This window comes from Pistacia vera, unplaced genomic scaffold (assembly GCF_008641045.1).
Source record: "Pistacia vera cultivar Batoury unplaced genomic scaffold, PisVer_v2 Contig460, whole genome shotgun sequence".
Lineage (NCBI taxonomy): Eukaryota > Viridiplantae > Streptophyta > Magnoliopsida > Sapindales > Anacardiaceae > Pistacia > Pistacia vera.
The window spans coordinates 1,015,405-1,028,730 of NW_022196291.1; the positions used below are offsets into that span (position 1 = coordinate 1,015,405).

Sequence of the window (13,326 nt, forward strand, 5' to 3'; positions counted from 1 at the left end):
TTTGTATATCTATTTTTATTCTTGATTTTTTTTTTTTTTTTAATGGGCATCTATTTTGCTTTTTTTATCATCGGATATATCCAGACCAACTTACATATACTTCAACTAATCTTTTAGAACCCTAAAACTATCGACCGAATAAAAGCTTCAATGACCACTCCTATTAACAACCGAAGAAGGACTTAAGCTCATAATCTTTTAAACAATACACCCAATAATCTTTATTAAATCACTTGACCACCCGAAGATAGTTAGGACATCTATTTTTTTATCTTAGTTCAACCAAATTTTGACCCTTATATTTGGGAATCTTTTACATATCGTCAGCGTCAATTTTAATTTTCCAAGAAAAATTAAAGCATGGTCAAATACCAATTTCTTGTTGATTGTACAAAACTTACACTTTGCACCGAAACATTAAAGCGCAGGACGCGCCTACATTGCATGTGGGTAGAATCAGGATATACATTCGCAGCCCACGAGCAAATGAACTGGTGTGTCACATTTTAGTCATGAATACACATCATATTCCACGCGAACCTTCTGCGCGTGAATTCAGTGCTAAAGAAAAATTAAAGTGCAGCTCTTTTGCCTGCTGTTATAACTGCCTGAATTCACCCTCAAGCTCAGGCCAATACCAACTTTTGATCCTGGAAAGTTTTAGCTGTCAAACTCAAACCCAGAAAACACATATAATATATATAAGACATGTCGATAATTATGTTTACATCAAGTGTTAACTTACTATGCTCTTACATGACACGAATATAACACGAACATAACTAGATATTATTGTTTATTATTTGATAACAATGTCGATGCTGTCATAGGAAATTAATAAGGTATTCAGGTAGGTGAATTTAGTCTAACAAAAAATAAAACAGGCAGGAAAATGCAAACACAAGAGGAAATGCTTCAAGTAATAACACTACCAAAATATAATGTAAAGTAGTTAATGAGTTACCATTTAAAGCATCTGGAAGATTGTTATATATAAAATTCAATACACTATTTAAGAAAAAGACCTACTAGAAGCAGAAAGCAAGTAGAAAAGTCTCAACAACCTTCATCCACCATATTTTTCATATTCTTTTTCCTTTTCATGCCTGCATAGAAGAGAATTCAAACCAACTTCACCAACCACCTGCAACATTGTTATATATAAGCTGGTCAGTAAAAGAAAATAATAAAAATGGCTAGTGGGGTTACCTTTTGGTTTTTCTTTGCTCATCTCCTGCTGCAAATATTTAAACTGAATGCAAAAGTTCCAGCAATCATTGTGTTTGGAGATTCTTCTGTTGATTCGGGGAATAACAATGAGATTTCTACTGTTTTAAAGAGTAATTTTGAGCCATATGGCCGTGATTTCATTGGTAAGCAACCCACCGGTCGGTTTTCCAATGGTCGGATCCCAACAGACTTCATTTCAGAAGCTTTCATGATCAAGCCAATAATTCCTGCATACCTGGACCCAACATATAACATATCAGAGTTTGCAACTGGAGTTTGCTTTGCTTCTGCTGGAACTGGTTATGACAATGCTACCTCTGATGTGCTAGTAAGTCCAGTAATGCCTTAAAGATTCTATAACACTTTCAGACAAAATTCGGCCAGTCAGTTGTAAATTTGTTCTGCATCAGTTTTCTGAATATTTAGTCACATCCTTATGCATCCTTTTTTGCATTGGGGGAAAAAATGATAACTCTCCAAAATGCATTTTATTGAACAGTTAAGCTAATATTACTCAGACTAACTGCAATGCAGGTAGGTCACCTATGTTTTCTAACAAGCTGATTTTCTCTATGCCTTGTGGACTTGCAGTCTGTAATACCTCTTTGGCAGGAAATGGATTACTACAAAGAATACCAGGAGAAGTTAAGAGGTTATCTAGGCAAGGAGAAAGCTAATGGGATTCTAGGGGAAGCATTGTACCTTATTAGCATAGGAACAAATGATTTCTTGGAAAACTACTATATCTTTCCCAGCAGATCAAAACAGTACTCTGTTGAGGAGTACAGGGATTTCCTTTTAGGAATTGCTAAAGATTTCATCTCAGAGCTTTACCAGCTGGGAGGTCGTAAAATAGCTATCAGTGGACTTCCTCCGATGGGGTGTTTACCACTGGAAAGAACCACGAAAATCTTCTCAGGGACTGACTGCGTGGAGAAGTACAACAGTGTGGCTCTGGATTTCAATGGGAAGTTGCAGGAAATGATCAAGAGGTTGAACAAGGAGCTCCCTGGCATCCGCCTAGTGCTTGCAAACCCCTACGATATTCTTTTAGACATCATTCACAATCCACTGAAATATGGTAAGTTTTCTACAGTACTTTCACCATAAGCAAGGTTAGTTTTACATAAAGTAAATGAACCTCAAAGTTCTCTAATAATTTTCTAATCACAGGATTTGTAGATGCAGCAAAAGCATGCTGTGGTACTGGAATGTTTGAGATGAGTTACTTGTGTAATAAAAGGATTCCATTTACATGTCCGGATGCAAGTAAATATGTATTTTGGGATGCCTTTCATCTAACAGAGAAGACAAACTGGATTATAGCTGATCATTTGGTCAAAACTAGCCTAGCTGAGTTCTTGTGAACACTACAAGTACAATGTAGCATGTAACTTATTACAGTAGTAGTGTTAATATCCATGGTATCATTCACATTGTCATTTATCTTTGTTATTATTAAATAATCCTCTACAAAAGAAGTACCAAACAAATTCTTCCAAAAGAGAATTATACTTGCTTCAAATAACGAACTCAAAATAATTCTTGAAACATGTTCTCTCCGAATCTACATGATAGATGGCAACACATTTGATTAAATATCAGAGAGGTACAAAAATATAACTCCCAGAACCACAAGTTCAGCTGGGTATCTCTCAAACAAGTAAATAAAAATTCGTTCTGGTATCCCCATGAAAGGCAGACAATACAGGCATCTTCTTTATGAACTGCATCAATCATGATGGTCACATAATTCAAAAAAAAAAAAATATTATCAACTAAACTTATCACTGAGAAACGAAACATTATAATGCTCATCAAAACAGGTTCAACAAGAAAAAATCACCCTAAAAATAACAAGCTCATCTGTATAGATGCTCACATACGGAATAATTACAAAATGATTCAAATGGAAATTTAGAGGTGAACATGAAGAAGAGAATGATTTTTGGGGGAACATAGACGCTTATCCAAAATCATCTATTTCGGCTCTTTCGGAAATGCAGTTTGATCAGGGCAGGAAGTTCATCTGTTCAACTGCGGTTTGCCCATCAAAATACTCTTCAACTTTTATCACAATTAACCACGTTCTTATTATTTGGATCCTGACAATAACAAAAAGCATCATAAAAGTTAGTTAACTACGTTCAACTAACATTTTTGAAAGATACTCTATATAATTGGACATTAGCCCATTGACATGAGGTGATCTAATGGTAAATCCACTGCTCCTCATACGAAAAAAAATGAAGTATCATCCATTATGTAATACACATGACTGCTATAGATTTAATATTACATTTTGAAATTACAAAAAGACAAAATTAAAAAAAAAAAAAAAAAAATGAACTGAAATTCTTAGGTGGGGACTTGAATTAGTAAGAGCTCGAATTTGTTGCTGAGAAAATTAATTTCGAAAATCTTATTAAATCTGACTGAGAAAGACAGTATTCCCATTGATAAGGACTAAATGAATAAATACTAAAAATTCTAGACAACATACAATGTAATAAGAAAATACAGAAAGTTAAAAAGAAAGTTTGTTAACCTGAAGATGTTGGTCTTGATGTAAGACCAGACGCGCATGAAACAGCCCAAACGAGAAATCTGAGACTGACCCACAAACTCTCTAAGCGTGGAAGGAAGATTTACAAGGTCAATCAAGTTGGCAAGCTTCTTTGGATTATCAGTGATCGTCTTCTTCACCCCTGTGGCAACATTATCACAATCTCCCTTTCTACAACTCAACCATTAAAAAAAACACATCAACAAAGTCTATGGTAAACTATTCTTCCACTTAAATTGCTATGAGCATTAACTGCAGAGGGTTTACTATGTTACTGGCCCCCTAATGTTCCCATCTTGCCGTAACAATTTTAATCATATGACAAAATTCCATTTTCAGTCTAGTTCAGGAACAGTGCTTTTTCATATTGTAATTGTCACAAATTTTATATTAGAGTTACTAAAATCACAAAATGTTAAAATATCAATTCGGCAACTTTACTGGGCAGAGTGAGCCAACTGAATTGATTGTAAGGGAAATTTAATCGAACACTGGGATGCTATGCAAATTATGCTGAAGACATAAGGTATTGATGTTTATGAAAAAGAGTAAAAAAACAAAAGAAAAAATTAGAAAGGGTTTCATGGATTCAACTACAAAGAGCAAATAGAGTTGAGAGTTGAACTGAATTTATACCTGGAAAGAGATGGGCGGCAGGAGCAGTGTAGAGAAAATTTCCGAGTTTTGACAAGGAGCAATCGACGCTTGTGTTTTAAAAAGGAGATGAATATATTATGGGCGCAAGGGCCCAAACGATAAAGCCAATTATATTAGACTCGCGCAATTATACACAATCATCCAATATAAAATACGTGTATCATAAAATATTATTATAAGAAAATAAATAAAGATGAGTTGACAAACACTTACAAATTTTCTTACAAATGCTAGTACGACAGTTATAATGATCAATTTATTTTAGTCAAGTGGGATTTGTAGATACAAAATTGCACCAATCGCGTGATCCGATCGACCTTGTCAGGATCGGAACCGATGTGTGCTAATAATGAAAATCAGCAATGAATATGAATGAAAGAATTAAAACAAAGAGTTTTTAAAGTGGTTTTACGAGGTTAACAGCCTGCGTTCACTGTGTTTGTGAGAGATAATCAAGAGAAAGGGTTTGCGAGTGTAATATTACTGCATAAACATATACATTATATGTTAAATCCCAAAAATATAATACATTACATAAAGTTAATGCTTAAACGACGTTAAAAAGCAGCACTGATGTATAGTAGTATGACATGAATTTCCTCCTTTAATAATTAAAAAGGATACATTATCCTATACCGTACCAATTATGTTTCCTGTAACATTGCACATTTATATTTGAAAATTTTCTGAATGTTTGCACCAAAAAGTATTATAATACGATATCACAATCTTGGCTAATAACCCTAAGGATTTCTGAATTTCTTCAATAGATGAGGGATGTCATAGCTAAGCATATCATCGACAGCTCGTATCATTCTCGGCTTCAGCTTCTTGAATTTGTCGAACCTGTAACCACTCAAAATCTCTTGAAATGTTCGACATTTGGAAAATCCCGGGAGGTAGATGGAACTCTTTTGGACCTGCACGAACAAAAATGGTATGAATATAACGATATCAGAGTGTCATCGAAAAGTCAAGGATTGGGTAGAGGGTTTGCCTAGAAAGAGAGAAAGTTCAAACCTTTCCAAATTCACTTCCAAATTATCAATGAGTTCCGTGAGTCTTGGCTTTGCCCACATACAGGCATCTCCTTTCTAAGATGACTATGATATAAGCATGTATCTTGGCAGCTCTGCTCGTTTCACGAATTCATGACCTTGAGGAAAAATGCAGTCAGAATCCCCTTCAAGAAGCATCTTTGAGGAAATATTTTGAAATAAAGATTATATGAAAATGGAGTGGATGGGAACGACTGCTTTCTGTACACCTTTACTAATATGCAGAAAGAATGAAACTAACTCACTCGCGATCACAAGCCTTTTTCGGAATTCTTTCAGATCAGCTAGAAGGTCTTCCTGTTCTTTTTAAAAAGTCTTTCCCAATTGGACCAGTTGCAGCTTCAGTTACAAGTTCTCATTGAATGAGCTGCAAAAAGCAGCGGGAGATTAACTTTGCATATTCAGATAATTTGAACTTAAATCATCAGACAGAAATGTATCAACATTTATACACATAAAAAGATAAAGAATCTACCCAATATAGACGCGGACAACTTCAGGAGTTTAAGTACTTTTCCTAGTGACCACATCAAAGCTCCATAAACCCTCATCAGCTGAAAAAAGAGACCAGTAAGCAGGTTCTATTGATATGAAAAAAGACATGCATCTCCAAATTTACATGTCAGAACCAGAAAAACAAATTTACTTGTTGAGTATCAATTGGTCTGCCTTGTTCAAAACCACACGGATTTTGTCATCATGACCACGTAATGCTGAAATCACACGCTTAAATTCATCACTAACATCAAGTTTGTGTGGATCAAACAGAAGTAGAATGAGGTCACACTTCGCAGCAAACCACGATGTACACCAGTAAAATCATAGGATCGCTGTGTTCGTTGCTTCTCTCCTGACAAAACTCCAGGAGTATCTACCAACGTAATGTGGTCAAGAAGCTTCAAATACAAACAAAGAATGTTTTAGGTTGTGGCATTTGAGAGCACTAAAACTTTTAGGAGAACACAGTATGTGATTCAAAATTTTTGTTACACTACTCTACTCACAGGATTGGCATTTGAGAGCACTCGAACTTTGACAAAAATGCAGATCAAAAGTTGCAGACCACTGAATGGCATGTCAGCTCGGACAGCAACAGTGTTCCCTGGTATACATCGTTCATTAGCTCCAGACTGTAAAGTGCAATCAGCTTATAAATCTATGGGCATAGAAGACTACTGATGCGAGTCTGCTAAAAAGGCTATACTGGATACTATAGAAAAAGTACTTCAACAAATAAACTAAACAAGAAATTTTTTGAATATATTATACAAGATTATACTAAAGATTTCAAAATTCGAACTAGAAGTACCATAACAACAACAAATCTGTCAGTGTCGGTTCGGTCCAATGTGAGCTCCTGTAAGTATGAAGAAATGACTAAATAAACCAACAAGAAAAAACTTTATGCTCAAAGGGAAGTGAGAGAGAACAGGAGTGAAAAGGATAACTTGCCAGGATAGTCTCTTTTAAGCAAATGTTATGAATGTTGTTTTTCCAGTGGAGTACTGACCCAAAAAGACCATTGGTTTGGCATCAAAATCAATATCTGTCTGCATTACACAAGAAGATAACAAGGATTAATAAGTTCCCTGTGACTAACAGAAGTGACTAACTCTCTGTGATCACAATGTAGGACCAAGAGTACTAAAAAAAAAAAAAAAAGTTGTGCATATGCCATAAAATTACATCTGAATTAAGAGGAATCATGACACCCGAAATAGAAATATTTAGGCATAAATTATTCTTCACTGCCAATAATGGGGACACAAAATCATTAAAACGATAGGTAACTTCCAATGGCTTTAGCTTCTGAATATACAATCTCTTTAAGCCATCAACTATTGATGTACAGCGGACTGAGAATCTGTGAAAAAACCGAACGAGGCATAAGGTAGACATAAAAAAAATCATATTTACAAAAGAGGAAAATTAAAAGTTAAATTGTTGCCAGAGAAGCACTAGCTGCGAGCTAAAAAATCTTATTATCATCTCGAAACACATCAAGCATAAGAGTATGTGACATTTTGTTTCTCTTTAGATTATGAATGGTGAAACGTAAAATCGCATTAAAAAAATAAATAATAAGAAGGGGAGAGTTCTATAACAACATATACATATGGAGAAGGAGGAAAAATTTTAAAAGCAGTCATAGAAATATAAAATGCATTGAACTCTACAAACTCCTTAGATGGCATAACTTTAGCAGCATTGGTAACTAAAAAGATCTCCAAATACTTTCACACAGTAGAAATAACTGGAGCAAAGTGGGCTTTGTTTAACGCATCAAATTTAAATAAGAAAAATCATGAGCTCACATACATCCCCAGTTATAACTATGCTAAATTGTGATTGGTAAATTAAACCTTTTTTCAGTTTACTCACACATAATCGACAACTTCTATATGCTTATATCAGTATTAGTGTAGAGATGTCAAATGTGTCTCTTCTAGTATTGATAAAAACATTAATTTACGCTGAGTATATTTTGTGAGCTAAATGAATAAACGCTACACTTGATCACAACATATACTTCTAATAAGAAAACACACTAAGATAGAAGAGAGATTATGAACCTGAAGTTTGTCGGTCCTGATGTATGACCAGAAACGCCTGAAACCGCCCAAACGAGAAATCTGAGGCTGCCCCAAAAACTCTCTAAGTGTGGAAGGAAGGTTTACATGGTCAAACAAGTTGGCAAGCTTCTTTGGATTATCTGTGATCGTCTTCTTCACTCCCCGTGGCAACATTAACGCAATCTCCCTTTGTACAACTCAAAACCTCTTAAAAACACGTTAGAAAATTCTCTATGTTAAACTATTCTTCCTTCACTGAACTTGCTATGAACATCAACTGCAGAGGATTTACCATAGTACTGGCCCCTGCAACGACACTATCTTACCCTAACAATATTTAAGTTATATAAATAAATTTTATATATTATAGTTACCAAAACATTTAGCATCTGAATATCAATTCCGATAACGTTTCCGGGCAGTGTGAGCCAACTGAATTGATTTAAAGTGAAATTTAATCGAACACCTGGGATGCATATGCAAATTATGCTGAAGATTTTTGAGTATTAATTATCAATGAAAAAAAACAGTAAAACTAACATAAAAGTAAATACGGGTTTCAAACATTCAATTACAAAGAGGAAATAGAGCCTGATAGTTGACAGAGTTTAACTAGATTTGTACCTCGAATGAATGAGATGATCAAAAGCAAAGAACAAGAGAGAAATTCTTGAGCTTTGATCAGGAGCGAGGGAACGGCACGTTAAGGAATTTGTTGGGGCTTAAGCTTAATAAAACTACTCACTGTTTAAACGGAGATTAATATATAGAGGCCCACTAGGCCCAAAAGATATGATATGGGCTCATTTGTAAGGCCCAAATTTTACTTCTTTACAGTAGTTTCTTGTATCGTATTCAAAACTGTTTTCGAAAACATTTTGACTTATTACTACTAAGGACATAACAATTATATTTATATCAAACAGACCCCTAATTGACATTGTTATGTATGAGAGAGACTCGCATACATGCACGCTAATGTATCTCTGTCGTCCCTGTCTTATAGAGTTTTACCGTGTTTATGTATATAATACCTTTAAAATGAAATCCGTTAAGATTTTCATAATGTTGTATAAATTTTTTGTAATCATATACCTAATCGTCTACTCCCTATATAAAGAGTGTAACTCTTTAGTAATAAATCAATGAATTGAAAACTCAATTCTTCAAAAAAACAAAATCATCTTTGTGATATTTCTCATATTCTTATATAAAGAATTACTATTTTTATATCAAATCAAATCTATGATTTTTGTATAAAATTATGGTGTGGTTCTAAGAAATGGGTCGTTTGATTAATTATTTCTTATAAGAATGATATATTGCGATCCACGATAAATATTGCATTTGTATGTCGATTATTGATACTAAAAATCTACGATAAAATCATTTAAAAGGGTATTTTTTTTCCCCTTCAAAATTGAACTTACATAAAATAAAGTTACAAGAATTAATATTTCAATCTTTTAATATAATGTTTTTGCTCTAAACAAAAATCATATCTATATACAAGTGATTAATCATGCAATATAATTAAAAAAATATATACATAAATATNACCAAAAAAAAAAAGTTGTGCATATGCCATAAAATTACATCTGAATTAAGAGGAATCATGAACACCCTTGAAATAGAAATATTATAGGCATAAATTATTCTTCACTTGCCAATAATGGGGACACAAAATCATTAAAACGATAGGTAACTTCCAATGGCTTTAGCTTCTGAATATACAATCTCTTTAAGCCATCAACTATTGATGTACCAGAGGACTGAGATATCTGTGAAAAAACCAGAACAAGGGCATAAGGTAGACATAAAAAAAATCATATTTTACAAAAGAGGAAAATTAAAAGTTAAATTGTTGCCAGAGAAGCACTAGCTGCGAGCTATAAAAAATTCTTATTATCATCTCTGAAACACATCAATGCATAAGAGTATGTTGACATTTTGCTTTCTCTTTAGATTATGAATGGTGAAACGTAAAATCGCATTAGAAAAAATAAATAATAAAGAAGGGGAGAGTTCTATTACACAACATATACATATGGAGAAGGAGGATAAAATTTTAAAAGCAGTCATAGAGAATATTAAATGCATTGAACTCTACAAACTCCTTAGATGGCATAACTTTAGCAGCATTGGTAACTAAAAAGATCTCCAAATACTTTCACACAGTAGAAATAACTGGAGCAAAGTGGGCTTTGTTTAACGCATCAAATTTAAATAAGAAAAATCATGAGCTCACATACATCCCTAGTTATAACTATGCTAAATTGTGATTGGTAAATTAAACCTTTTTTCAGTTTACTCACACATAATCGACAACTTCTATATGCTTATATCAGTATTAGTGTAGAGATGCCAAATGTGTCTCTTCTAGTATTGATAAAAACATTAATTTATGCTAAGTATATTTTGTGAGCTAAATGAATAAACGCTACACTTGAGCACAACATATACTTCTAATAAGAAAACACACTAAGATAGAAGAGAGATTATGAACCTGAAGTTTGTCGGTCCTGATGTATGACCAGAAACGCCTGAAACCGCCCAAACGAGAAATCTGAGGCTGCCCCAAAAACTCTCTAAGTGTGGAAGGAAGGTTTACATGGTCAATCAAGTTGGCAAGCTTCTTTGGATTATCTGTGATCGTCTTCTTCACTCCCCGTGGCAACATTAACGCAATCTCCCTTTGTACAACTCAAAACCTCTTAAAAACACGTTAGAAAATTCTCTATGTTAAACTATTCTTCCTTCACTGAACTTGCTATGAACATCAACTGCAGAGGATTTACCATAGTACTGGCCCCTGCAACGACACTATCTTACCCTAACAATATTTAAGTTATATAAATAAATTTTATATATTATAGTTACCAAAACATTTAGCATCTGAATATCAATTCCGATAACGTTTCCAGGCAGTGTGAGCCAACTGAATTGATTTAAAGTGAGATTCAATCGAACACCTGGGATGCATATGCAAATTATGCTGAAGATTTTTGAGTATTAATTGTCAATGAAAAAAAACAGTAAAAATAACACAAAAGTAAATACGGGTTTCAAACATTCAATTACAAAGAGGAAATAGAGCCTGATAGTTGACAGAGTTTAACTAGATTTGTACCTCGAATGAATGAGATGAGCAAAAGCAAAGAACAAGAGAGAAATTCTTGAGCTTTGATCAGGAGCGAGGGAACGGCACGTTAAGGAATTTGTTGGGGCTTAAGCTTAATAAAACTACTCACTGTTTAGACGGAGATTAATATATAGAGGCCCACTAGGCCCAAAAGATATGATATGGGCTCATTTGTAAGGCCCAAATTTTACTTCTTTACAGTAGTTTCTAGTATCGTATTCAAAACTGTTTTCGAAAACATTTTGACTTATCACTACTAAGGACATAACAATTATATTTATATCAAACAGACCCCTAATTGACATCGTTATGTATGAGAGAGACTCGCATACATGCACGCTAATGTATCTCTTTCGTCCCTCTCTTATAGAGTTTTACCGTGTTTATGTATATAATACCTTTAAAATGAAATCCGTTAAGATTTTCATAATGTTGTATAAATTTTTTGTAATCATATACCTAATCGTCTACTCCCTATATAAAGAGTGTAACTCTTTAGTAATAAATCAATGAATTGAAAACTCAATTCTTCAAAAAAACAAAATCATCTTTGTGATATTTCTCATATTCTTATATAAAGAATTACTATTTTTATATCAAATCAAATCTATGATTTTTGTATAAAATTATGGTGTGGTTCTAAGAAATGGGTCGTTTGATTAATTATTTCTTATAAGAATGATATATTGCGATCCACGATAAATATTGCATTTGTATGTCGATTATTGATACTAAAAATCTACGATAAAATCATTTAAAAGGGTATTTTTTTTCCCCTTCAAAATTGAACTTACATAAAATAAAGTTACAAGAATTAATATTTCAATCTTTTAATATAATGTTTTTGCTCTAAACAAAAATCATATCTATATACAAGTGATTAATCATGCAATATAATTAAAAAAATATATACATAAATATTTATAATAAGTGATCAATAGAGCACAATTAATTAATCACAAATGTTCATCAAAAGATCTTGATGATCGAGAACATTTTTACGTACAAACTATAATAATAGATCTTCCAAAAGGTGAAATGAACAAGATTTATTCAAAACCCCTTCCATGATTTATAATAATAATAATAATAATAATAATAATTTTTGATATTCATGTCCCACGAGCCAACATGGCAAAAAAATCTTCAACAGATTTCTGTTTTTCGATCATCCATGTTTCCTTTCTTCGTCTAATGAATTCTTCAGCTGCAGCATCAACTCCATGCAGTTGCAGTGACGCATAATTAGTCGATTCCATTAACAAACCAACTGTTTGATCTTCATCTTCGAGTTCATAATCTTGACGCTCGATATTATAATCAGTGGAAGCGCGAAAACAATTATATTTTTTATGAAAATGATCTATTGGTGAAGATGATGATTCTATGTAAAGCTTGCCCATGTATTGTGATCGTGAAAACCCCTTTTGAGTAAGTTGTTTTTGGTGGCAATATGGATTTTTCAAGGAATTGAGTTTGATCAAATGGGGGAATTTCAGACGTTGAAGTTTGTATATCAAGTGCTTGAATGCTTTTCTAGGGTTTAAAAGCTTCTTCTCCATTGAAGAAGAAGAAGAAGAAGAAGAGATCTTAAACGGGGTTTTATTTCTTTCTTGCCAAATTAAAGAGCATGTTAGGGTTTTGGGTTTTAGGATTAGCTAACAATGCATGCTGTTAATATATATGTATAAACTTATATATAAAGATAAGAAAATATATCAGAATATTCTTAGGAATAATGGAACATATAATTAATATTTGTTTTTTATTATTATGTCAAAGATTCATTAAAGAATCCATGAAGATTTATTTGTTTATTTATTTGGTTCTTAATATGAATTTCAATAGTCATGGAGGACGTAGCCAAGATTTTTATCGAGTGAGTTCAAAACCTTTAAGTTAATAAAATTTTGTGGGATCAATATAAATTTAAGTGAAATTAAAATTGTAAATACTATAAAATATAAAACATTTTTTTTATTTTTTTTAGAAGTTTGAGTGGGTTTAATTGATCTCATATATTATAGTGTGGCTAATTCCTTTGTTGAAGCGAGTTGATTTGATTTTTTAAAATAAACTTATAATGTGCTTAAAGATATA

At 33.1% G+C, this 13,326-nt stretch overlaps 2 protein-coding genes and 1 pseudogene across 2 annotated transcripts; 1 reads left to right on the forward strand and 2 right to left on the reverse strand.

Moving 5' to 3' along the window:
- Window positions 1-1,192: 1,192 nt before the first annotated feature.
- Window positions 1,193-2,765, forward strand: LOC116145154 (GDSL esterase/lipase At4g26790). Its single transcript, XM_031430587.1, has 3 exons — window positions 1,193-1,558; window positions 1,822-2,311; window positions 2,404-2,765. The coding sequence occupies exons 1-3, from the start codon at window positions 1,193-1,195 to the stop codon at window positions 2,595-2,597; spliced, it is 1,050 nt and encodes a 349-aa protein (XP_031286447.1). The 3' UTR covers window positions 2,598-2,765.
- A 442-nt stretch (window positions 2,766-3,207) lies between these two features.
- Window positions 3,208-5,122, reverse strand: LOC116145155. Its single transcript, XM_031430588.1, has 4 exons — window positions 5,090-5,122; window positions 4,433-4,500; window positions 3,779-3,979; window positions 3,208-3,335 (listed from the first exon to the last, which is right to left on the reverse strand). The coding sequence occupies exons 1-4, from the start codon at window positions 5,120-5,122 to the stop codon at window positions 3,242-3,244; spliced, it is 396 nt and encodes a 131-aa protein (XP_031286448.1). The 3' UTR covers window positions 3,208-3,241.
- LOC116145220 lies at window positions 5,100-11,301 on the reverse strand (annotated as a pseudogene).
- Between the last annotated feature and the right edge of the window lie 2,025 nt (window positions 11,302-13,326).

Excerpts from the sequence above, each read along its gene's own strand:
- LOC116145154 (XM_031430587.1), top strand. The coding sequence starts at position 1,193 with ATGGCTAGTGGGGTTACCTTTTGGTTTTTCTTTGCTCATCTCCTGCTG. Across the intron at positions 1,559-1,821 it reads ATGCTACCTCTGATGTGCTA|TCTGTAATACCTCTTTGGCA; the intron begins GTAAGTCCAGTA and ends GTGGACTTGCAG. Across the intron at positions 2,312-2,403 it reads TCACAATCCACTGAAATATG|GATTTGTAGATGCAGCAAAA; the intron begins GTAAGTTTTCTA and ends TTCTAATCACAG.
- LOC116145155 (XM_031430588.1), bottom strand. The coding sequence starts at position 5,122 with ATGTGCAATGTTACAGGAAACATAATTGGTACG. Across the intron at positions 3,980-4,432 it reads TGCCGCCCATCTCTTTCCAG|GTTGAGTTGTAGAAAGGGAG; the intron begins GTATAAATTCAG and ends TTTTTTTTAATG. Across the intron at positions 3,336-3,778 it reads ATCAAGACCAACATCTTCAG|GATCCAAATAATAAGAACGT; the intron begins GTTAACAAACTT and ends TGTTATTGTCAG.